We start from the raw sequence: 24,154 nt of genomic DNA on the forward strand, positions 1-24,154 counted from the left end.
ACGTGTACGTGTACATGTCTGGGTGACAATTCCCGTTAACCTTTTTTATTTAAATAGAGTTATAAAAGCTTCACTGCGTTGCTTGATTAAGCAGAGGGGTCATCATACTTTTTCTGTGAAGAGCCAGATAATAAATATTTTAGGTTTTATGAGCTATATAGTCTCTGTGGTATCTACTCAACTATGACAGTATAGGACAGAAACATCTATAGACAATAAGTAAATGAATGGCATGAACATGTGTTCAATGAAACTTTATTGACAAAAACAAGTGGTGGGTTGAATCTGGCCTGAGTCTATGATTAAGAGCATATACTCTGGATTCAGACAGGTGTGGGTTGGACTTCTACTTCCTCAACTTAATAGCAAGTTTTCCGCATTTGTAGAATGGGGATAATAACATTTACTGCTAAGAGTGTTCTGAGGATTATTTGAGAAAATATATCCAAAGTATCTAGCACAATTATTGACATATATATATATATATAGTAAGCACATATCGTAATAAGTGGTTGTTACAACTATTGTCAAGGTCACTACCGGAATTTACCTGAAGGAAAGTGTAGTCAGAGCACCTGTACACTTTCCTTAGGCCAATGGCCTAATAGGCCGCTTATTAGCATGGTTCTTTGGGCTTCATATTTAGCAAAGATCCTAACAATGACATTATGATTTTCAGACACATTATCTTGATTTTGACTCATCAGACAAGGGTTTTTTTATGTTATCAAAGCCTCAGGAGAGACTATTTTCTGTATCCTTTCATTGTTGCCCAGGTAAACCACATCATTACTTGTTTGGTTTCTTGAGCCCAATAGGTCGGGCTCCTTTTACTCATCTCAAACATTTATCCAAATGACAGTGAGCACATCAACCATGATCTCTTCAGTGTTAACCTTTCAGCCCAGCAGTCAGGATTTTGCCTCTGTTTATTTCTGAGTGGGATGGCGTGGGGAGCAGGCATCTTGGCTTTTAATTCCATAGGGGTGGAATCTCTTAGTGACCAACCAAGACCTGTTACATCTTGTATTCACGCAAGTAAGATCTTTTGTCATTTTCAGGGTTCTAGGAAAATAGAAGTGATGGGGGTGAGGGTGGCAGCTTGAGGCAGGAAAGATTATTAGGCAAAAGAGTTAAGAAAATGTTCCTCTTTCCAGGGAGTATCGTCCTGAATATGAACGCCTGAAGAAATCTGTGGTAAGAAAAAAAAAAAAATTTTTTTTTTTCTATGTTTTAGGGCCATTTAAAAACAACATTAAACTATGTACTAATCCTGATGACATGTATGCATTTGTTTTGGCTCTCAGTATGTCTTTTAGATTCTTACTAATTTAGATTTGTAAATTTGTATATATTCCGGTCTGAATGCAGAAAGACCCCTTAATTATTTTTATTTTTTTTGTATTTGAATTTTTAAAAATCCGATTTTTCCTGTTATACATGCTAAGTCCTTCTGTGTCCCCCACCCCAACTCTCAGGTCCATTTAAAGGCTAGTTGTAGATCGTTCTTCTTTATTAAGAATAAAAAGGTGGCTTGCACCTCTTTTCCCAAATGATCCAGTGTTCTGCCACCATAGTCTGCACTGGGCCGTTTATTACGGAGCCTTTCAGCTATGTCTACTTGAGTGTTATTTTGATATGTTTCTGTGTCCAGTTTCTGAATCTCCTTATTCTGTCTGCAGAACCCTCCAGTGTGAACTTCTGCTGTAGTCTGGGCCCACCTACTCAGAGTGTCTGCCCTCGTGTCAGCCATCCATTATCTGCCTCAGCATTTACGTAGCCGCTCGTATTTATGTAATTTATGTAATACTGGAGGCTACTTAGTATTGTCTCCACTTAGAAATCTAGCTTCTAATTCGAGGTTCCAAAAAAATGCGGTGATGTTTTTCTCTCTGTACAAAGGCCAGTGCACAGAGCCAGCAGCAGAAAGAACAACTGGAACGCCTTCGGAAAGACATGGGTTCTGTGGCGTTGGACACAGGGACTGCCACAGGTAGGGGCGGGTCTCTTGGTGTTAGGAACTAAAAGGAGGGTACAGTTTTTTCTACTCAGCAGGAATGTTTTATATGTATGTATATGTATATGAAAGAGAAAAGGATAAAATAAATGTATTTTTTAAAATATGTGAATGAGTGGATGAATGAATGATTTAGAAATGTGTAAACCCCTGAAAGTTATATACAGCTACACTTAGGGTTCTTCTTTAGGAAGTTTTTGCTTGGTTTGGCAAGATACTTGATGTCTACTTTATTATTTATTTAACAACCCCTAATTTCTTTTTTACTGTTTATTTTGACCTAATTTCAGATTTACAGAGAAGTTAACACACTTGGTACAAAGCATGGCGATACAGCCTTCAACTGGATTACCCAAATGTTATCATTCTACCACATTTACTTTATCCTTCTCTCTTTCTCATATATATGACATAAAATATTTATAAATATGTTTATATATTTATATATTTATAACTGTAAAGATATAGAAGTTGTGGTACAATGGATTGCTTTTGTGTGACCTTTCACTCCATGGACTTTTAACTCCCACCCAAGTGATTGGGCGAGACTGTACAAATAAGGGAATTGTGGCCCCCACCAAGGGAATTGGTCAGTTTTGCCATCCCACTAGACTTAAAATGAGCCATCCCAGAGGTGGGGAGGAGATGATTTCACTACCGCCACCAGAGAGGTGCCCAGAGTGGAACACGTCCCTTGGACCTGGGATCCTTGTGCTGGGAGGCTTCTGGAACCAGGAGACTGAGAAAGAGAGAGAGAGCGAGAACGAGAGAGAGCCATAACACTGAAGATGGTGAGAAGTGGTGGCAGAGAAATGGCGGCAGCGGAACCAGGAGACTGGCAGGAGATGGCCCAGCTCATGAGTGAGGAAGCTGAGTGCCTTCAGGCAGGAGGCTTGTTGGCAGAGTAGGGTGCCTCTGAGCATTTGGTGGAGCTGGGTTTACCAACCCAGGGAACTAGAGCTGAACACCTTTGGACTGAGGCTTACTGGTAGAGTGGGGTACTTCTGGGCACTTACTGGCTGAGCTAAGGGAGTTTTGTAACACTTGCCTGAGGAGGGCAGAGGCCAGGCCGAGGGGCCAAGGGCCAGGGAGAGACCTGCCTGTGGGTATGGCTGAGAAGAGGCTGTCCGGTGAAAGAACTGTATTCTGAGCGTTCCTAAACCCGAATTGTAACCTGTTACTTCCCTAATAAACCCCAAAATTTTGAGTATTGTTTGTGAGTTCAGTGTAGCCATCACACTGAGTTACTGAACTCAGCAAAAAAATAGATAGTGCAGTGGGAGTGACGATTGGTGTCAGAATTGGTAAAGATGGCGGAGAGGGGAGGCATGTCTGATATCTGCCTCATAGGAATCAGCTTTAGGCTGTTGATCTTGATTCTGCTTCCCTCTTGTGAAGCTAGAGGAGGTCAGACACTGCCCCTACAGCATTTTTACAGAAGTATTTATGTGTTATATATAGGGTTGCTATGAGTTGGAATTGACTCTACAGCAGTGGATTTGGATTTTTTTTTTTTTTGACGTACACGTATTACTGTTTTCTGAATCATTCAAGAGAATGCTAACATGATGCACCTTTACTCTTGAATACTTTTGGGTGTGTTTCCTAAAAACAAGGACATTATCTTATATAACCTCAGTGCAGTTATCAAATATAGGAAAGTAACATTGACACATACTGTTGTCTAATGTATTGACCTTATTGAGAGGTAGCCAGGTACCTTTTCTAGCGAGAGAAAATCCTGACTCTGCATTGCATTCAGTTGTCTTTACCCGTTGACGTTGAGTTGATTCTGACTCATAGCGACCCTGCAGGACAGAGTAGAGCTGCACCATTCAGTTTTCAAGGAGTGCCTGGTGAATTCAAACTGCTGACCTTCTGGTTAGCAGCTGTAACTCTTAACCACTATGCCACCAGTTGTCTTTAGTCTCCGTTACTCTGGAACAGTTCTTTAGTCTTTCTTTGTATTTCATGATGTTGAGATTTTTGAAGCATGCAGTACAGAACAGTTATTTTACAGCATGTTCCTCAGTTTGGATTTATCTGATGTTTCCTCACGATTCGATTCAGGTGATGCATTTTGGGCAGAAGTTTATGGATGTGAAGTTCTTTTCAGTGCATCATATTGAGGCACATGTGTTGATTTGTCCCATAACTGGTGGTGGTAACTTTGAGTACTTGGTTAAGGTGGTATCTGTAAAGTTTTTTCTATCGTAAATTTAATATTTTTCCCTTTATAATAAATATTTTGTGGGGTGATGCTTTGAAATTATATAAATATCTTCTAAATTCTCACCGTTAGTTTTTTTGGTGGTTGTTTTTCATTATTTTTCGTATCTACTTAGTAGGGATATTACATTTTTCTGTGATATTTATTGCAAATATTTCCTCCCTGCTTGTCTTTGTTCTTTGATTTTTTTGTGGTGTTATTTTGCCATGCAAAAGTTTTTATTTTGTTTTGTTTTGATGTAGTCAAATGTATTTATCTTCTCTTATTGCATCTGAGTTTTGAGTTATAGTTAGAAAGCCTTTACTGACCTGTCATAGATTGAATTGTGTCCCCCAGAAATATCTGTTAACTTGGCCTAGGTCATGATTCCCATGTATGATTGTATGATTGTCTACCATTTTATCTTTTGATGTGATTTCCCTATATGTTATAAATCCTATCACTATGATGTAATAAGATTGATTAGTGGCAGTTATATTGATGAGGTCTATAACATTAGGTAGTGTCTTAAGCGAATCTCTTCTGAGATATAAAAGAGAGAAGCCAGCAGAGAGACATGGGGACCTCATATCACCAAGAATGAAGAGCAGGAGCATACATCTTTTGGGCCTGGGGTTCCTGCACTGAAAAGCTCCTCGACCAAAGGAAGACTGATGAAAAGTACCTTCTTCCACAGCCAAGAGAGAGAGAAAGCCTTCCCCTGGAGCTGGTTCCCTGAATTCAGACTTCTAGCCTACAGGACTGAGAGAATGAACTTCTCTTTGTTAAAGCCATCCACTTGTGGTATTTCTGTTATAGCAGCACTAGATGACTAAGACAGAATTTGGTACCAAGAGTGGGGTGCTGCTCTAACATATACCTAAGATGTGGAAGCGGTTTTGAAACTGAATGGACAGAGGACCAGCAGCAGCAGAGAAGATGGCAGCACCAGAACCAGGAGACCAGCACCAGAAAGCTCTGAAGCTGACCCATGGAGTGACAGAGCTGTGTGGCTGTGTGCAGGAGGCTCCCTGGCATAGTGGGGTGCCTCTGGGCACCTATTGGTGGAGTTAGGCTTGCTGACCCACGGAATGAGAAAGCTGAGTGCCTTCCAGCCAAAGCCTACTGGCAGACTGTGGTACCTCCAGGTACTTATTGGTGGAGCTACAGGGCTTTGGAACACTTGACCCAGCAGGGCAGATGCAGGTGTGAGGCCCGAGGAGCTGAGAGACCAAGAAACCAGGAAACAGAAGCTGAAGAGACAAGGAACACAGGAAGCTGCCTCAGTCTCAAAAGGTATGGCCTGGACCTCTGGGGTTTCAAAGGATGCATCCATAGCCTCTGGTGTTTCTAAGTGGAGTTGCCATTCAGATGGACTAGGAGAATGCTGCACCGAAAGCTGAGGGAGCAGAGTTGCCATCCCAGTGGGCCTGGAAGGCGGAGCTGAAACCTAGGGCGGAGGGGCCTCCACTCAGAATCTGGAGAGTGTGGACAATACCTAGAGTCTAAAGGGCAGGGCCATTGTGTAAATTGTCTCAGAGAACAGAGGATTATTTTCAAAGCCTTGAGGGCTAATGTCATGTGTTCTGCTGACTTGCTTGATGCCTGTTATTACTTTTTTTCCTCAAGTTTCTCCCATTTGTAATGAAAACGTACAGCTTGTGCCTGTTCTACTGTTGTACCTTTGGAAGCAGATAACTTGTATTCTAGATTTCATAGATGAGGAAGAATTTTTGGATTTTGGACTTGGAATTGGTTTAAGACTTTTGCTATAATGGTGTGAATATGTTTTACATGTGGCAAGGACATGAATTTTTAGGGGCCAAAGGGTGGAATGTTATGGATTAAATTATATCTGCCCAAAATATCTGTCAACTTGGTTAGGTCATGATTCACTTGTGTGATTGTCTTCCATTTTATCTTCTGATGTAATTTCCCTATATTTTGAAAATCCTATCACTATGATGTAATGAGATAGATTAAACCAAAAAACCAAACCAAACCCACTGCCATCAAGTCAATTCTGACTCATAGTGACCCTATAGGACAGAGAACTGCCTGCCCCATAGCAAGATGAGGTCTACAAGATTAGATAGTGTCTTTTTTTCCCAGAGTCACTTTATTTTATTTTTCTATTGTACTTTAGATGAAGGTTTACAGAACAAACTAGTTTCTCATCAAGCAGTTAGTACACACATTGTTCTATGACGTTGGTTAAAACCCCATGACATGTCAACACTCTCCATTCTCTCAACTCTAGGTTCCCTATTACCAGCTTTCCTGTTCCCTCCAGCCTTCTAGTCCCTGCCCCAGGGCTGGTACACCCCTTTAGTCTTGTTTTGTTCCATGGGCCTGTTCAATCTTTGGCTGAAGGGTGAGCCTCAGGAGTGACCTCATTACTGAGCTGAAAGGGTGTCCGGGGGCCATACTCTCAGAGTTTCTCCAGTCTCTGTCAGGCCAGCAAGACTGGTCTTTCTTTTTGAGTTAGAATTTTGTTCTACATTTTTCTCCAGATCTGTCCGGGACCCTTTATTGTGACCCCTCTCAGAGCAGTCAGTGGTGGTAGCCAGGCACCATCTCGCTGTACTGGACTCAGTCTGGTGGAGGCCGTGGTAGATGTTGTCCATTAGTCCTCTGGGCTAGTCTTTCCCTTGTATCTTTAGTTTTCTTCATTTGCCTTGGTCCCGAAGAGTTGAGACCAGTGGAGTATCCTAGATGGCCGCTGTCTTAGTCATCTAGTGCTGCTATAACAGAAATACCACAAGTGGATGGCTTTAACAAAGCGAATTTTATTCACTCACAGTCCAGTAGGCTAGAAGTCCGAATTCAGAGTGCTGGCTCCAGGGGAGTGCTCTCTGTGTTGGCTCTGGAGGAAGGTCTTTCTCATCAGTCTTCCCGTGGTCTGGGAGCATCTCAGCTCAGGAACCTCAGGTCCAAAGGACACCCTTTGCTCCCAGCTCTGCTTTCTTGGCAGTATGAGGTTCCTACTCTGCTAGCTTCCCTTTCCTTTTATCTCTTGGAGCCCTGTCATTGGGTGCATAGATGTTTATTATGGTTAAATCTTCATGATGGATTGTCCCTTTAATCATTATATAGTGCCCTTTTTTGTCTTTTATGGTGAATTTTGTTTTAAAGTCTATTTTATCTGAGATTGGTATTACCACTTATGCTCTTTTTTGGCAGTTGTTTGCTGATACATTTTTTTCCATCCTTTGGTTTTTAATAAATTTACATCTTTGTTTCTAAGGTGTGTCTCTTGTAGACAGTATATTGATGGATCCTGCTTTTTTATCCATTCTGTCACTCTGTCTCTTTATGGGTGCATTTAGGCCGTTTACATTCAGTGCAATTATTGATAGATGTAAGTTTATTGCTGTCATTTTGTAGTTTTTTTTTGGTGGTGCTAACGTTTTCTTTGTTCCTCTTTACTCTCCTGTGCTGAGTTTCTTTTGTTTGTGGATTTCTTTTTCATTTCTTCTGTGTTTATTGAGACTTTATGTTTTTCTTCTTTGTTTTGATGATTAGGTTTGTTAACTTTCTTTGTGGTTATCTTGAAATCTACCCTTATCTTTCTAGGTTTGAACCAGTCTATTATTACTTGGTATTGCCTTGCTTTCCTCTCCATTAGAAAGTTCTATACCGACAGTGATTTTTTGCCCTTTTATTGTTCTGATGTTGCTGTCATTTGCAGATTAACCTCTCTGGTTCCCTGTTGCAATTCTTTTGGTTTTGGATAGTTCTTGAGAGTTCATTTCCATGGTTGGAATCTGGCTGATACAATCTTGTGTCCTAGATTCAGGCTGTGGTCTCATGTTGTTTGTTCTCAGGTAAAATGACTTCCTTTAATAATTCTTGTAGGTTTGGTTTGGCTTTTACATATTCCCTTAATTTCTCTTTATCTAGAAATGTCCTAATTTCACCATAATATTTAAACGAGAGTTTTGCAGGATATATTATTCATGGTTGCCAGTGTTTTTCTTTCAAGGTTTTATATATATCATTCTGTTGCCTTCTTGCTTGCATGGTTTCTGTCAAATAACCAGAACTTAGCCTTATTGTTTCTCCTGTGTATGTGACTTTTTATTTTTGTTTTTTTGACGTTCTGTGAGGATTTTTTCTTTGTCTTTGGTTTTAGCAAGTGTGATTATGATATGCCTTGGTAGTTTTCTTTTGTGGTCTCTCCTGTATGGTTTGTTGAGCTTTTCATCATTCATGTTATTAGGGAAATTTTCTGTCAGCAGTTCTTCAGTGATCCCTTCTGTGTTTTCTGTTTTCTCCCCCTGTTCTGGAACTCTGATTACTCGCAGATTTTTGCTTTTGTTGTATCCCACATGATTCTCAGGGTTTTCCCATTTTTTCTTCATTCTTTTTTCTAATTTTTCCTCAGCATTGTATTCAAGTGTTTGTCTTTGATTTCGCTGATCATGTCTTCCCTCATTTCTGACCTGTTCCTTAGCCCTTCTGTGACACTGTCCATTTCTGAAATCTTGTTCATCTTTTGGATTTCTAATTTTTATTTTTTTATGATTTGTAGTTATGAATTTATTTTGGCATTTTGTTCCTGTATTATTTTCCTGAATTCTTCCATTTTTTTTGTCTGTATTTTCTTTGAATTGGTCTACCTTTTCAATAAATTTGTCTATTTTTACCTCATTTTTGTCTGCTGTTTGCTTCAACTCTTGGGTAGCTCTGAATATTAGAGATTTGGATTCCCTGTCAGGTAGCTCTAGTGCCTTTTCGTCTACTGTAAAGTCATCTGGTGTTTTATTTTGGATGCCTACTGGAATTGTACTGTCTTGTTTTTTAATATGTTTTGATATTGTCTGCTGTCTTCAGGACATTCAGTAGTTATTTTCTTCATTTCTTGATTGGAGATTTGTTTCTTTCATCCTGTTTTTTTGTTTTAATTGGTTATGTTTGGACAGGCAGGTTGTGGGTTCTTTGTTGTTCGCTCATCTGTAGTCACGATACTTTCACCTCCTTGTCCAGTGGGCCGGCCAGGATTCACCTCATCTATGGTGCAGCAGGGCAGGTCCAGCTGAAGTGGAGGGCTGCGATTGGTTTTTTGTGGCACGTACTAGGGCCAATAGGGCAGGCCAGGAATCAGTGCCAGGCAGGTTCCGGTAGGCTGTGCCTGTGCTGCTCGGAGGTATGATATTCAGCACACGGTGCAGGTAGGCAGGAAAGAGGGGGTAGGTTGTGATGTATGGAGCTAGTATGGGTATGGGAAAGAGCTGAGAGAAAGAGGAGCCAAAAACCAAGAAACAGGGAAAAACAAACAAAAAGGGTGCAAAGGGAGCTTGCTGCTGGAGTGGAGAGATGAGAACCTGAGAAATGGAGAGAAGCAAAAACGGAAAAGAAAAAGGGAAAAATAACTAGATCAAAATTTGGAAAAGAAAAAAGAAAAGCCCCCAGGGGTCCCACCAGTGCAGCCTCGAAGACCAGGAAGCCTTCCAGGTTGTGCAGTATAGCCTGGCTAGAGGGGGTATAGATGTCACACAGCACCAGGTAGGTATTCAGGAGGCTGGAAAAGAAGGTCAGTATAGACAGATAAGAACTGAGAAATGAAAGACAGGAAGAGAAAAAGAAGCAGAAAAAAGAAAGAAAAAAAACGCCCCCAGGGATCCTGCCTAAGGGGCTGCGCAGATTGGGGGGAGTGGCTCCTAGGCCATGCAGTGCAGCCTGGCTAGAAGGGGCTCCCAAGTGCTAAAAGAGAAAGAAAACAAACACACAAAACAAAACAAAAAAAAAAAGCACGAAGCAAAACAAGCAAAAAAAAGCCCCAGGGGTCCTACCAGCCTCATGTCGTGGGCCAGGGGCGTGGATCCCTAGTCAAGTGGGCCTTCATAGCCTTTCAAGAAGAAGCAAAGATGGCACATGGAGCCAGGTGTTTGAGAGAAAGGAGGGGGAGGTGGTAGGAGGCACAGAAGAAACCAAAAGAGATGGAGAGAAGCAATACCAGCTCAAGGACTTGGCCATTGTGGACGGGGCAAATGCAAGTGGCCCGGGGTGGAAGCAGTTGCCTCCTGGCTGAGAGACTGACTGGTGGGAATCAGAGGAGGCTGAATGGGGAGGGGAAGTAGAGTGGGGATTAGGAAGGCGTATATTGCTGGTTATCGGGTGCTATGTCTCCTGCTGGGAACTTTGTGAAGCTGCTTTCCCGTATTCCCTTGTCCACCGCTCTGTGATGTAGGTGCGGTGAATCCAAGTGTCATGGACGCTGTACTTCCTGGCTCGCCAAGCCATGGCAGCCAGCCAGGAAGCTTGAAGGTAGAGCAGCAGGGAGAGAATGGGGTGGAAAAGTGTGTATTGCTGGTTACCGGGTGCTCTGCCTCCTGATGGGAACTCAATGAAGCTGCTTTCCCGCGCTCCCGGTCAGCCAGTCTCTGAGAGGAGTCCAAGGTGGTGAATCTGTGCTGTGTTAGCTGATAAGGAACCTTGGCACCTATCTCTCCTCACTCTCAGTCCTCTGTCAGTTTCTTATTCTGTTTGGTGTTTGGCTGAGTTTTTTATCTCTTCATTTGACCCTTTGGGTTCCAGGAATGACATTTGTCTCTGTTTTACTTAGTTTTTCGGGTCTTTGCTGTGGAGGGACGGCGTGGTGCTTCTGTCTGTGGCACCATGTTCAGCCTCTAGGTAGTGTCTTAAGCCAGTCTCTTTTGAGATATATAAGAGAGAAGTGAGCAGAGAGACATGGGGACTTCATACTACCAAGAACGAAGAGCAGGAGTGCATGTCCTTTGGACCAGGGGTCCTTGCACTGAGAAGCTACTCGACCAAAGGAAGTCTGATGACAAGGACCTTCTACCACAGCTGACAGAGAGAGAAAGCCTTCCATTGGAGCCGCTTACCTGAATTTGAACTTCTAGCCTACTGGACTGAGAGAATATACTTCTCTTTGTTAAAGCCATCCACTTGTGGTATTTCTGTTACAGCAGCAATAGATGACTAAGATACTACCCTTGTTTTAAAGTTGATTTACACTCATGTTTTATTGTAGTACTTGTATGGTTTCATTTTTTATACTAGATCCCTGATCTATTTAGACTTTATTCCTGGCTATGGTGTGAGAGGAAACCCTGGTGACGTAGTGGTTAAGTGCTACAGCTGCTAACCAAAGGGTCAGCAGTTTGAATCCACCAGGTGCTCCTTGGAAACTCCGTGGGGCAGTTCGACTCGGTCCTATAGGGTCGCTATGAGTTGAAATCAACTTGATGGTGCTGGGTTTGGTTTTTGTTTTTTTTATGGTGTGAGATATAGATCTATTTTACTTTGTTTATAAGTAGTTGTACCTGCACTATTTATTAAAAAGCCCACCTTTGCCCCAGTAATTTGAAATGCTACCTTTATCATATGCTAAAATTCCCTGTGTACTTGGGTGTATTTCTGGACTTTGTTTTATTCCACTGGAGTAAAATTTATGTGCCTATACCACACTGTGTTAATGATGTAGAGGCTTTAATATCTGATAGGGCTAGTCCTCCTCATACCTTTCTTTTTGGTGTTTTCCAGGCTACTTCTTACATATTTATTTTTCCACACGAACTTTAGTATCAACTTATCTAGCTCCTTAAAAAAAATTTTGTTACTTTTATTTGGATCTCCACTAATTAGGGAGAACTGACATCTGTATGATGTTGAGTCTTCCCGTCCAAGAACAGGCAATATCTTTATATTTGTTCATGTTTACTTTTCTGTCTTTCAGGGGAGTTTTTAAGTTTTACTTATACAGCTTTTGCACATTTCTTGTTAAATTTATTCCAAGGATCTTTGTTAATGTTGAAAATAGGATTTTCTGAACCATTTTATCCTCTAACAGGTTATGTTTGTGTATATGAAGGCTTTTGATCTTGGTATGTTGAATCATTTTACTCTGCTAAATTTATTGAATTTTTTTATTGCTTGAATTTTTATTGGTTTTATCATTGATTCTGCAGGGTTTACTAGGTTGGTGCTCTTTGGTTTTTTCTTCTCAACAGCAATATTAGCATTTTTTTTCTCAGACATATTTCTTAAAGTTGTTGTTGTTGTTGTTAGGTGCCATCGAGTCAGTTCTGACTCATAGCGACCCTATGCACAACAGATCGAAACAGTGCCCAGTCCTGTGCCATCCTTAAAAGTCGTTGTTATGCTTGAGCTCATTGTTGCAGCCACTGTGTCAATCCACCTTGTTGAGGGTCTTCCTCTTTTCCTCTAACCCTGTACTCTGCCAGGCATGATGTCCTTCTCCAGGGACTGATGCCTCCTGACAACATGTCCAAAGTATGTAAGACGCAGTCTCACCATCCTTGCCTCTAAGGAGCATTCTGGCCACACTTCTTCCAAGACAGATTTGTTCGTTCTTTTGGCAGTCCATGGTATGTTCAATATTCTTCGCCGACACCACAATTCAGAAACATCAGTTCTTCTTCGGTCTTCCTTATTCATTGTCCAGCTTTCACATGCATATGATGCGATTGACAATACCATGGCTTGGGTCAGGCGCACCTTAGTCTTCAAGGTGGCATCTTTACTCTTCAACACTTTAAAGAGGTCCTTTGCAGCAGATTTGCCCAATGCAATACGTCTTTTGATGTCTTGACTGCTGCTTCCATGGCTGTTGATTGTGGATCCAAGTAAAATGAAATCCTTGACAACTTCAATCTTTTCTCCGTTTATCACGATGTTGCTCACTGGTCCAGTTGTGAGGATTTTTGTTTTCTTTATGTTGAGGTGTAATCTATACTGAAGGCTGTGGTCTTTGATCTTTATTAGTAAGTGCTTCAAGTCCTCTTCACTTTCAGCAAGCAAGGTTGTGTCATCCGCATAACACAGATTGTTAATGAGTCTTCCTCCAATCCTGATGCCCTGTTCTTCTTCATATAGTCCAGCTTCTCGGATTATTTTTTCAGCATACAGATTAAATAGGTATGGTGAAAGAATACAACCCTGACGCACACCTGTCCTCACTTTAAGCCAATCAGTATCCCCTTGTTCTGTCCAAACAACTGCCTCTTGATCTATGTAAAGGTTCCTCATGAGCACTATTAAGTGTCCTGGAATTCCCATTCTTTGCAGTGTTAACCATAGTTTGTTATGATCCACGCAGTCGAATGCCTTTGCATAGTCAATAAAACACAGGTAAACATTTCTTAAAGTAGTGAAGTTTATATTCATGAACGTAAAGAACTGCAAAGCCGCTTGGAGAAAATGTTGGGAACTGGCAGCGTTTAAGTAAACTCACCTGTGCCATTCTTGTTACACACCTCAACAACATGAATTTCTGTGTGCCATGGTCCTTTGGAATCATTTATGAATACGTGAATGGCAGATGTTAAATCTGTCGCAAAAAGTCTACTGTACTTCAGATACTCTGCCAACTCCCCATCTACTAAAGGTTGGGGGAGTTGCAGTAAATTATTTGAGGAAAAATTATTTGACCTGCCCAGTTCTTGGTTGGGCACACAGTGAAGCACTGTCAGCATACCCTTTTTTTGTCCTTTTTCAGAGCCACAGGGACCCCTTGAGATTTGTGCCCCTTCAAGTTGTGGCCTTGAGCCACTCGTATTCTCCCTGTCCCCTGCACCCCCCGCCCCCGCCGCCGCCCAGCTCTCTCAAACTTCTAGGCTCCTGAATAGCGGTCATGTTCCTCCCAAGGAGTCCTGGGTGGCACAAATGGTTAAATGCTTGACTACTAAAAGAACGGTTGGTTGTTCAGACTCACCCAGAGACACCTTGAAAGAAAGGCCTGGTAATCTGCTTCTGAAAGGTCACAGCCTTGAAAACCCTATGAAGTGCAGTTCTACTCTTCACACACGGGGCTGTCATGAATCTTTATGGACTCAACAGTAAATGGTTTGGTTTTTTGGTTTATGTTCCTCTCATGGCTTTAGGATACTTGGCGTAATTTTAGGTTCTCATAGAGTTTAGGTTCTTGACCCTCTCAGGCTAAATCCTCTGCCCAGAAATTACTGGATTAGACTTTCACCTGATTATTGGAGCTTGTTCCTTACTCATTTCCCCTGAGTAGGCAATTTTATCTGTATAAATATATTCAGTTCTCCATTTTCCCCCTCTCTCCTTCTCTTGAATTTTTTTTTTTTTTCTCCTTCTCTTGAATACCCTGGCTGCTCCACTCTAGATCATTTCACACTGTTTTCTCTTCACACCCTTTGTGATCTTAGGTTTCCGTCAGGAAGCTTCTTAGCAATCCACACTTTTACTCTTGGCTCATCAGCATACTGGGTCTGCTGAAATGTCTCTAGCCCTGATAGGAAAACTCATAGCCTCTTCCAGCTGTGAGCTAGTTACAAAGAATGACTGCCACTAGACAAGATACTTGAGGATTATTTTCCTCATCTTAAAAGTGGGGCTTCTTGGGTTATTGGATCATGAAAGCACTTTGTGAGCAAAAGTACTATAGAAATGTTAAGTGGTATTAACAATACAGGAAACTCTGGTGGCGTAGTGGTTAAGTGCTACAGCTACTAAATAAGAGGTCGGCAGTTCAGATCCACCAGGTGCTCCTTGGAAGCTCTATGGGGCAGTTCTACTCTGTCCTATAAAACCAAAATCCTATAGGGTTGCTGTAAGTTGGAATTGACTCGATGGCAGTGGGTTTGGTTTTTTTTTTTTTTATTAATACACTTAAAAGAGGTAAGATCCTGCATTTGTATTTGTTACAACCTCTTTCATCATGCCAATTTATAATTGTAGTTACTTACTGATTTAAAATCACCTTTTTGAGGAGTCACCTGTTCATGATGTGCCACTGATAGGTATGTTTTCTGTAGACAGCTCATCTCCTGTGCTGGACCCTTCGGACTTAATCCTGACCCGAGGAACCTTGGATGAAGAGGATGAGGAAGCAGACAGTGATACTGATGATATTGACCACAGAGGTGAGAGGAGGCTGAGGTGGCTCATGAAAACAATCAGCTACTGATCTCAAATTGTTTGCTCAGGAGCTTCTTGGTGGGAGGAAATCTTAAACATGAGCCAGTAAAGGGGAGAGAGGAGATACTAAAGGATGTAGCACCAGCAAGGAGTTTTATATACCGAGACTTCCCAGCCTTCCTAGTGAGTGATTAATATTGAACTGATTACAGGTCTCTTACTGGTCTCTTGTCATCTCATTTTTAGGGTCTAACTCAATTTGAGAAATCCAGGAGTTTTGTTTGTGGTGGTTATTGTTGTTTTAAGAATATATAAGGAGGCTGAAACCAGTCAGAAAGGACTGTAACTAACAGTGAGGATAGATTGGCTCTGGATTCCCAGAAGCATTCTACTTGGCATAGTTTTATGGGCTGTGAGCAGAATCTATTTCTTAGGTCCTAATTAGGACCAAAAAAAAAAAAAAAAAATTTTTTTTTTTTTTAATTAGGACCAGGGGTAAACTTCTTACTCCTGTGTGCTGAGTGCTAACATGTAAATTTGCCTCATTTAATCAGATTTATTGAGGTATAATTTACAAAGAGTAAAACTTATCCTTTTAAAGTATATAGTTCGATGAGTTTTAATAAATATATACAGCCATGTAACCACCACCCCAGTGAAGGTATAGAACATTTCTGTCACCCTGAAGGAAACCCTGGTGGTGTAGTGGTTAAGAGATATGGCTGCTAACCAAAAGGTTAGCAGTTTGAATCCACCAGGCACTCCTTGGAAACTCTGTGGGGCAGTTCTACTCTGTCCTATAAGGTTGCTATGAGTCGGAATCAACTCAATGGCAACAGGTTTGGTTTTTTTGGTTTTGATCACCTTGAAATTGCCTCACGTCCCTTTTTATTCATTTATTTTTTTGGTTACTATTTTATTTGTATTGTGTTATTAGGCAAAAGTTTACAGAGAAAATTAGTTTCCCGTTCTATAGTTTGTACATAAAGTGTTCCATGACATTGGTTTCATTCCCCACAGTGTGTCAGCACTCTCCCCATTTCTGTCCTAGGTTCCCCGTTTCCTTTTGTCCTGGTATTCTACCCCTTCCTGCCTTCTAATCTTTGCTTTTGGGCAAATGTTGCCCTTTTGATCTCGTATAATTCATTGATCTAAGGAGAATGTTCCCCTTGGGTATTATTGTTTATTTTATGGGCCTGTCTATGGTTTGGCTGAAAGGTGGTCTCCAGGGATGGTTTCAGTTCCAGTTCAGAAGGATATCTTAGGGCTATAGTCTCAGGGGTTCCTCCAGTCTCTGTCAGACCAGTAAGTCTGGTCTTTTTTTTGTGAATTTGACTTTTTGTTCTACAGTTTTTCTCCCCATGTGTCTGGGACCCTCTGTTGTAATCCCAGTTAGAGCGGTCGATTCGCTAGCCAGCACCATCTATTCTTCTGGTCTCAGGATCGTGTAGGCTGTGGTTTGTGTGGTCCATTAGTCCTTTGGACTAATTGCTCCCTTGAGTCTTTGATTTTCTTCACTCACTTTTGCTCCGGACGGTAAGAGACCAATAATTATATCTTATATGGCTGCTTACAAGCTTTTAAGACCCCAGATACTACTCACAAAAGTATAGGATTCAGAACTTTGTCTTTATGAACTATGTTGTGCCAAAAAATATCCACTACCAAACTATATCTGCAGGAGGGTTCGTTCCCTTACATACTCCCACACCTCTTGGCGTACCCATCTACCCATTCAAAAATTATTGTTTGTTAATACTATTGTTGCAGGGTTGTCTATGCTATAGTAATTTCTGTTGTTGCCCTATTTTCTTGCGTTCCTCTCAGTGTCCTCCCATGCCCTGGTCATATTTTGCTGACTTCCACCATATTGTGATTGCCTTTCACTTCATTAACACATGTCTTCTGAGTCAGAATCAACTTGATGGCAATGGGTTTAGTTTTTTTTTTTTCCTGTCTATTTGGTAATTTCCCCTCCTTCCCCCTCCTGTCCCTGGTAACCATTAAAGAATGTTTTATTTATGTATTTATTTATATTTCTGTGTGTAAACTTTTTCTTTCTTTATAATAGTGGTCGCATACAACATTTGTCCTTTTGTGATTGACTTACAAAATTCATCCGCGTTGTGAGATGTTTTGCTGATTAGTCATTATTCTTTATTGTCACGTACTATTCCATTGTATGTATGTACCACAGTTTGTTAATCCATTCATCTGTTAATAGGCACTTAGGTTGTTTGCATCTTTTTGCTATTGTGAATAATGCTGCAGTGAACACGGGTGTGCATATATCTATTCATGTCACAGTTCATTTCTTTAGGGTATATACTTAGGAGTGGGATTGCTGAGTCATATGGTATTTCTACTTCTAACTTTTTATGAAGTACCATACCGTTTTCCATAGTGGTTTGTACTATTTACATTCCCACCAACAGTGTATAAGAGTTTCATTTTCTCCACAACCTCTCCAGCATTTCTCATGTTGTATTTTTTTGATGAGTGGCAGTAGTGTCAGGGTGAGATGTAGTTTTGATTTGCATCTCTCTAATGGCTAATGACGGTGAGCATTACTTCATGCGTTTGTTAGCTGTCTGAATGTCTTTTTTGGTGAAGTGTCTGTTCATATCCTTTGCCCATTTTTTAATGGATTGTTTGTCTTTTTGTTGCTAAGGTGTTGAAGTTTTCTATAAATTTTAGAGGTTAGACCCTTGTCAGGTATGTCATAGCCAAAATTTTTTTCCAAGTCTGTAGGTTCTCTTTTTATTCTTTTGGAGAAGTCTTTTGATATGTATAAGTGTTTAATTTTTAGGAGATCTCATTTATCTAGTTTATCTGCTGTTTGTATATTTTTAGTTATGTTTGATATACTATTTATGCCATATATCAGGGCCCCTAGCTTTGTCCCTATTTTTCTTCCATGATCTTTATAGTTTTAGGTTTTATATTTAGGTCTTTGATCCATTTTTTTTTTCAGTTAGTTTTTGTGTGTGGTGTGAGGTATGTGTCCTGTTTTATCTTTTTACAAATGGACATCCAGTTTTGCCAGCACCATTTGTTAAAGTGACTGTCTTTTCTGCACTGAATGGACTTTGAACCCTCGTCAAAGATCAGCTGTCCATTGATGGATGGATTTACATCTGGGTTCTCAATTCTGTTCCATTGGTCTATGTGTCTTTTGTTGTACCAGTACCGGGCTACTACCGTGGCTATATAGTATTTTCTAAGATCAGGTAGTGTGGGGCCTCCAAATTGTTCTTCTTCAGTAATGCTTTACTTAGCTGGGGCCCCTTTCCTTTCCATATAAAGTTGGTGAATGCTGTTGGAATTTGGAGTGGGATTGTGTTACATCTGTAGATTGCTCTGGGTAGGACTGACGTTTTCATGGTGTCGAGCCTTCCTATCCATGAGCATTTATGTAGGTCTCTTTTGGTTTCTTGGAGTAGTGTTTTGTAGTTTTCTTGTGTGTAGGTCTTTTACATGCCTGGTTAGATTTATTCCTAAATACCTTATCTTTGTGGAAACCATGATGGTGTGGTGGTTAAGTGCTACAGCTGCTAACCGAAAGGTCAGCAGTTCGAATCCACCAGGTGCTTCTTGGAAACTCTATGGGGCAGTTCTACTCTGTCCTATAGGGTTGCAACAAGTTGGAATCGACTGATGGCAACGGGTTTTTTTTTTATCTTTTGTGGGCTATTGTAAATGGTATTGTTTTCCTCATTTCCTTTTTGAAGTTGTCTTTGTTGCTGTAGAGGAATTCAAATGATTTTTGTATGTTGATCTTGTATCCTGCTGCTTTGCTGATCCTTCTGTTAGTTCCAGTAGATTTCTTGTGGAATCTTTGGGTTTTCTATGAATAGGCCTATGTCATCTGTGAATAGGGATAATCTAACTTCTTCCTTACCAATTTGGATGCCCTTTATTTCTTTTTCTTGTCTTAATGCTCTAGCTAGGACTTCCAGCACAATATTGAATAAGAGTAGTAACAAAGGGTATCTTTGTCTTGTTCCCGTTCTTAAAGGGAATGCTTTAAGTCTCTATTATTTCTGGGGCAGTTCTACTCTGTCCTATAGGGCTGCTATGAGTTGGAATCGACTTGACAGCACTGGGTTTTGGGTTATTATTTCAGTTGAGAATAATGGTGGATGTTGTTTTTGTATAAATGCTCTTTATTACGTTGAGGAATTTCCCTTCCATTCCTATTTTGCTGAGTGTTTTTATCAGGAATGGGTGTTGGGCTTTATCAAATGCCTTTTCATCTTCAATTGAGATGATCATGTGATTCTTTTATTTATGTGGTGAGTTGTGTTAATTGATTTTCTAATGTTGAATCATCCTTGCATACCTGGTATGAATCCCTCTTGGTCGTGATGTATTATTTTTTTGATATGCTGTTGAAGTCTATTGGCTAGAATTCTGTTGAGAATTTTGGCACCTGTATCCATGAGTGATATTGATCTGTAGTTTTCTTTTTTTGCGGTATTTTTGCCTGACTTTGGTATCAGGGTTATGTTGGCTTCATTGAATGAATTTGAGAGTATTCCTTCCTTTTCTGTACTCTGGAATAGTTTTGAGTAGTATTTGCATGAGCTCTTTTCTGAATGTTTGGTGGAATTCTCCAGTGAAGCTCTTTGGGCTGGGGCATTTTGTTGTTGTTTTGTAGTTTTTTTTTTAAACCTCTTCTATCTCGTTTTGTTATGGGTCTGTTCAGTTTTTCTACCTCAGTTTGTGTTAGTTTAGGTAGGTATTGTGTTTCAAAAAATTTGTCCATTTCCTCTAGGTTTTCAAATTGGTTGTAGTACAACTTTTCAGAGTATTCTGTTGTGATCCTTTTTATTTCACTTGGTTCTGTTATAATGTCATCTATCTCATTTCTTACTCAAGTTTGCTTCCTCAAGTGTTTTACTTTGTCAGTTTGGCCAACTGTTTGTCAGCTTTGTTGATCCTTTCAAGGAACCAACTTCTGGTCTTGTTGCTTCTGTTGTTTTTTATTCATTTATTTCTGCTCTAATCTTTACTATTTCCTTTCTTCTTGTGACTGTGAGCTTCTTTTGCTGCTCTGTTTATATTTGTTTCAGTTGCAGGGTTAATGTTTTGATTTTGGACCTTCTTTTTGGATGTGTGCATTTATTGCTATAAATTCATCTCTGAGCACTGCTTTTGCTGTGTCCCAAAGGTTTTGGTAAGATATGTTTTCATTCTTACGTGATTCTAGGAATGTTTTGATTCCATCTTTGATTTCTTCTGTTACTCAGTTGTTTTTAAGGTGTTATTCGGTTTCCATGTATTTGATTGTTTTTTCCTTGCTATTCCTGTTATTGATTTCTACTTTTATGGCGTTGTGATCAGTGGATGTGCTTTGTATCATTTCGATGTTTTGGATTTTGTTAAGGCTTTCTTTGTGACCTAAAATGCGGTCTATTCTGGAGAATGTTCCATGTTCGTTAGAAAAGAATATATATTTTGCTACTGTTGGGTGGAGTGTTCTGTGAAGGCCTATGAGATCGAATTGGTTGATTGTGGCATTTAGATCTTCTGTATCTTTGTTGAGTTTATTTTTAGATGTCCTGTTCTTCACCAAAAGTGACTGTTGAAGTATCCTACTACTGTTGTGGAACTGTTTTCTTTTTTTAATGCCATTTGAGTTTATCTATTGTGGAACATTGTCATTGGGTATGTATGTATTTATCATGGTTATGTCCTCTTGGCAGATTGACCCTCTAATCATTATATAACGTCCTTCCTTATCTTTTATAGTGGATTTTTCCTTAAACCAAAAAACCAAACCTGTTGCCATCGAGTTGATTCCAACTCATAGCAACCCTATAGGACAGAGTAGAACTGCCCTATAGGGTTTCCAAGGAGCAGCTGATGGATTTGAACTGCCAGCCTAATGCCTAACCACAGCGCCAGCAGGGCTCAGGATTTTTCCTTAAAGTCTATCTTATCAGAGGTTAATATTGCTGCGCTTACTGTTTTTTGGTTATTGTTTGCTTGATATATTTTTTTCAATCCTTTGAGTTTTAGTTTGTTTTTATGTGTTTGTGTCTAAGCTGTGTCTCTTACAGACAGCATATTGATGGGTCATATTTTCTTATTCACTCTGCTGCTCTCTGCCTCTTTATTGGTGCATATAAACCATTTATATTTACTGTGATTATCAATAGGTATGAATTTACTGGTGTCATTTTGTTATGTTTTTTTTTTGTGGTATTGACAGTTTCTTTGTTCTGCTCAATTTTCTGTGCTGAGTTCTTGTGGATTTTCTTCTCATTTCTTTTATTGTTGTTGGTTTTATGATTACTGTGTCTTCGTGTTTTTCTTCTTTTTTATTTTGATGAGTAGGTTTGTTAACTTTCTTTGTGGGTACTTTGAAATTTGGCTTTATCTTCCTAAGTTCAAACCAGTCTTTTATTTTTTTTTATTTGTACATTAGATGAAGGTTTACAGAGCAAACTAGTTTCTCATTTAACAATACCCATATTGTTTTGTGACATTGGTTGCCAACCCCAGGACATGTCAACTCTCTCTCCTTCTCAACCTTGCACTCCCATTGCCACCTTTCCTATCCCGTCCTGCCTTCTCATCCTTGCCCCTGGGCTGGTGTGCTCATTTAGTCCTATTTTGTTTTATGTGCCTGTCTAATCTTTGGCTGAAGGATGGACCAGTCTTATTTCTTGGTATCACCTTGAATTCCTGTCCATATGAAAGTTCTATAATTACACCACTTATTCCCTCTTTTTTGTTTTGACATACACATTTATAGAATGTCGTCTCCTGTTCTGTTTTCAGTTTTTTAGCTTTGTTTTATTTTTGAGAATTCTTTATCTCAGTTGTCTTGTGTCCTTGTCTGATGTTTTTTGTTCTCTGACTGAAGGACTCCCTATAATATTTCTTGTAAGGTTGGTCTTGTTTTTTACAAATTCCCTTCATTTCTGTTTACCTGGAAATGTCCTAATTATGCCATCGTATTTGAAAGACAGTTTTGCTGTGTATTTAATTCTTGGTTGGCACCCTTGCCTAAGCTGGGAGCCACAGACTAGAGGAGCCTGCCTCTTCATTCAGCAGCTCACCCTTGGGGCCCGTGGACCTACAGCAGCTCCTATTCCCTCGAGCCACCTGTACTGGGGGCCCAAGGGCCAGCAGTGCCTCCTATTCCCTCTAGCCACCCACCTGAGGACCAATGGTGCCCCCTACTCCCTACAGCCACCTGTGCCAGGGACCTGAGGACCTGCAGTGCCTCCTACTCCCTACTGCCACTTGTGTTGGGCTGGCAGCAGCCCCCCCGCCCCCCCGCCGTCCGTGACATGCTTTAGCAGGCAGGGGTACATCCTCCAACCAGGTACTTGTGAACAGGTGACATCCCCTTGCTGCACCCTCACATCACATCCCCACTGCAAATAGAGTCTTGTGCCCACTCCAAATACCCCATGCAGCCTTCACCGCCAAGGACCATCAGTGGTGCACAAGATGCTGTGGGTGGGGTGTGTGCACTTAACTTTAGCAGGGCAGGAAGCAATCTTGCCTGGTTCTGGATTAAGTGTAGAGTTGCTCATGCCTGACTGTACCAGGTGATGGGGGTTTCGCCTGGGAACGCTCCTTGCTTTGTCTCAATATGACCACACTGTGCAGGTTCGGCTAGCAGAGCACTGGTGATCCATAATTCTCTGTGTCTGCTGTTTTTATGCTATCTCTTCTTCAACTTGGTGCTCGATGTGATTCTTCGGCTTTGTCTTTGATGCTCAGGTTCCAAAGTTGTCATCTATATCCAATTCACTTGTTTTCTCAGGTCTTTGTTATAAGAGGGACGCTATGAAGCATCTCACTACTTCCCCATCTTGTAACCTCTTCATGCTCCTTTTTAGTCATTCCCCTTTCCGTACATCTTGCCCCCAGCAACCACTGCTTTCATTTCTGTTCCTATGATCCTGCCTTTCCCAGAATGTCATACAAGTAGAATCACACAGTATTTAGCCCTTTACATTTGACTTCTTTCACTGAGCAAAATGCTTTTGAGATCTGTCCATGTTGTTGCATGTATCAGTAGGTGTTTTATTTTTTTGTGTAATATTCCATTATGTGGATTTATCATAATTTGTTTATCCATTCACCAGTTGAAGAACATTTGAGAAGTTTCCAGATTTTTGCTACTATGAATAAAGCTGCTGTAAGCATTCAGTGAAGTCTTTGTGTGGACGTGTTTCATTTCTCTTGAATAAAAACACCTTGGGACTGGGGCTTCATTATAACTACTCTGTGAGGAAGGTATTTTCCCCACTTAACAGATAAAAAAAACTGTACATTTTGGGCAACATGATAAACAGAGCATGCTTCTAGGACACATTTCCTTATTAGGAGAAGTGAGCACTTTGTTTCTTAGATGGGAGGGTGATAGCAGCTCTAATTCAGGTGTCTGATGGGGGAGATTTACAAAGCATTGCCCTTTTCTGCTTGCAGTTACAGAGGAAAGCCACGAAGAGCCAGCGTTCCGGAATTTTATGCAAGAATCAATGACACAGTACTGGAAGAGGAGCAACAAATAGGGGAGAGACTTGAAGAAATGTCAGTTGTTTCTAGAAGTCCCAAATTTTGGAACTTTGTGTGAAAGAACTATCCTTACCTCTCTGACTGGGGGCTACCAGAAAGGACAGTTTTTTCCAGAGTAGCAGAAGTCCCTTACTAGAGAAATCAGACTCAGATGAAACCAGGAATAGAAGACCCTTGGACCTGGAAGGTAGATAATGATATCTCCTAACCTTCCCCTTGGAAGGAAATACTGACTGCTCTTGGAAGCTGATGTCCCTTCAAGCCTGAAACTTAAGTTTTATCATTTAGAACTCAAGTACTTTTGCTGCTGGTGGATTAATGAGAGAGTACTTATTTACTGTTGGTGACCCCTTTAAATCTCTTGTAGGCTGGATCTATAGTTGCTACTTTCCCAGCACCTTGCCCTGGACCCTTCACTATGAATTCCCCTCCTATTAGGAGAAAGGGAGAGGGGAAACATAAGCTGCCCAGGGTGGGAGTGGTGTCTCCTGGCAACCCGTTAGTGTTGG

The 24,154-nt window shown here is 40.7% G+C and overlaps 1 protein-coding gene across 4 annotated transcripts in view; it reads left to right on the forward strand.

The window, feature by feature from the left end:
- The window catches only part of GPN1 (GPN-loop GTPase 1), a 45,823-nt gene extending 22,155 nt beyond the window's left edge, over positions 1-23,668 (forward strand). For all 4 annotated transcript variants that reach the window (XM_023550551.2, XM_010592004.3, XM_023550552.2 and 1 more), the window contains 4 exons: positions 1,158-1,197; positions 1,903-1,993; positions 14,999-15,106; positions 23,556-23,668. In XM_023550551.2, the coding sequence (XP_023406319.1) occupies positions 1,158-1,197; positions 1,903-1,993; positions 14,999-15,106; positions 23,556-23,641 (325 nt within the window). In that variant the 3' untranslated portion in view covers positions 23,642-23,668. The remainder of the gene's footprint in view (positions 1-1,157; positions 1,198-1,902; positions 1,994-14,998; positions 15,107-23,555) is intronic.
- Positions 23,669-24,154: the final 486 nt, after the last annotated feature.

Source organism: Loxodonta africana, chromosome 12 (genome assembly GCF_030014295.1).
Source record: "Loxodonta africana isolate mLoxAfr1 chromosome 12, mLoxAfr1.hap2, whole genome shotgun sequence".
NCBI lineage: Eukaryota > Metazoa > Chordata > Mammalia > Proboscidea > Elephantidae > Loxodonta > Loxodonta africana.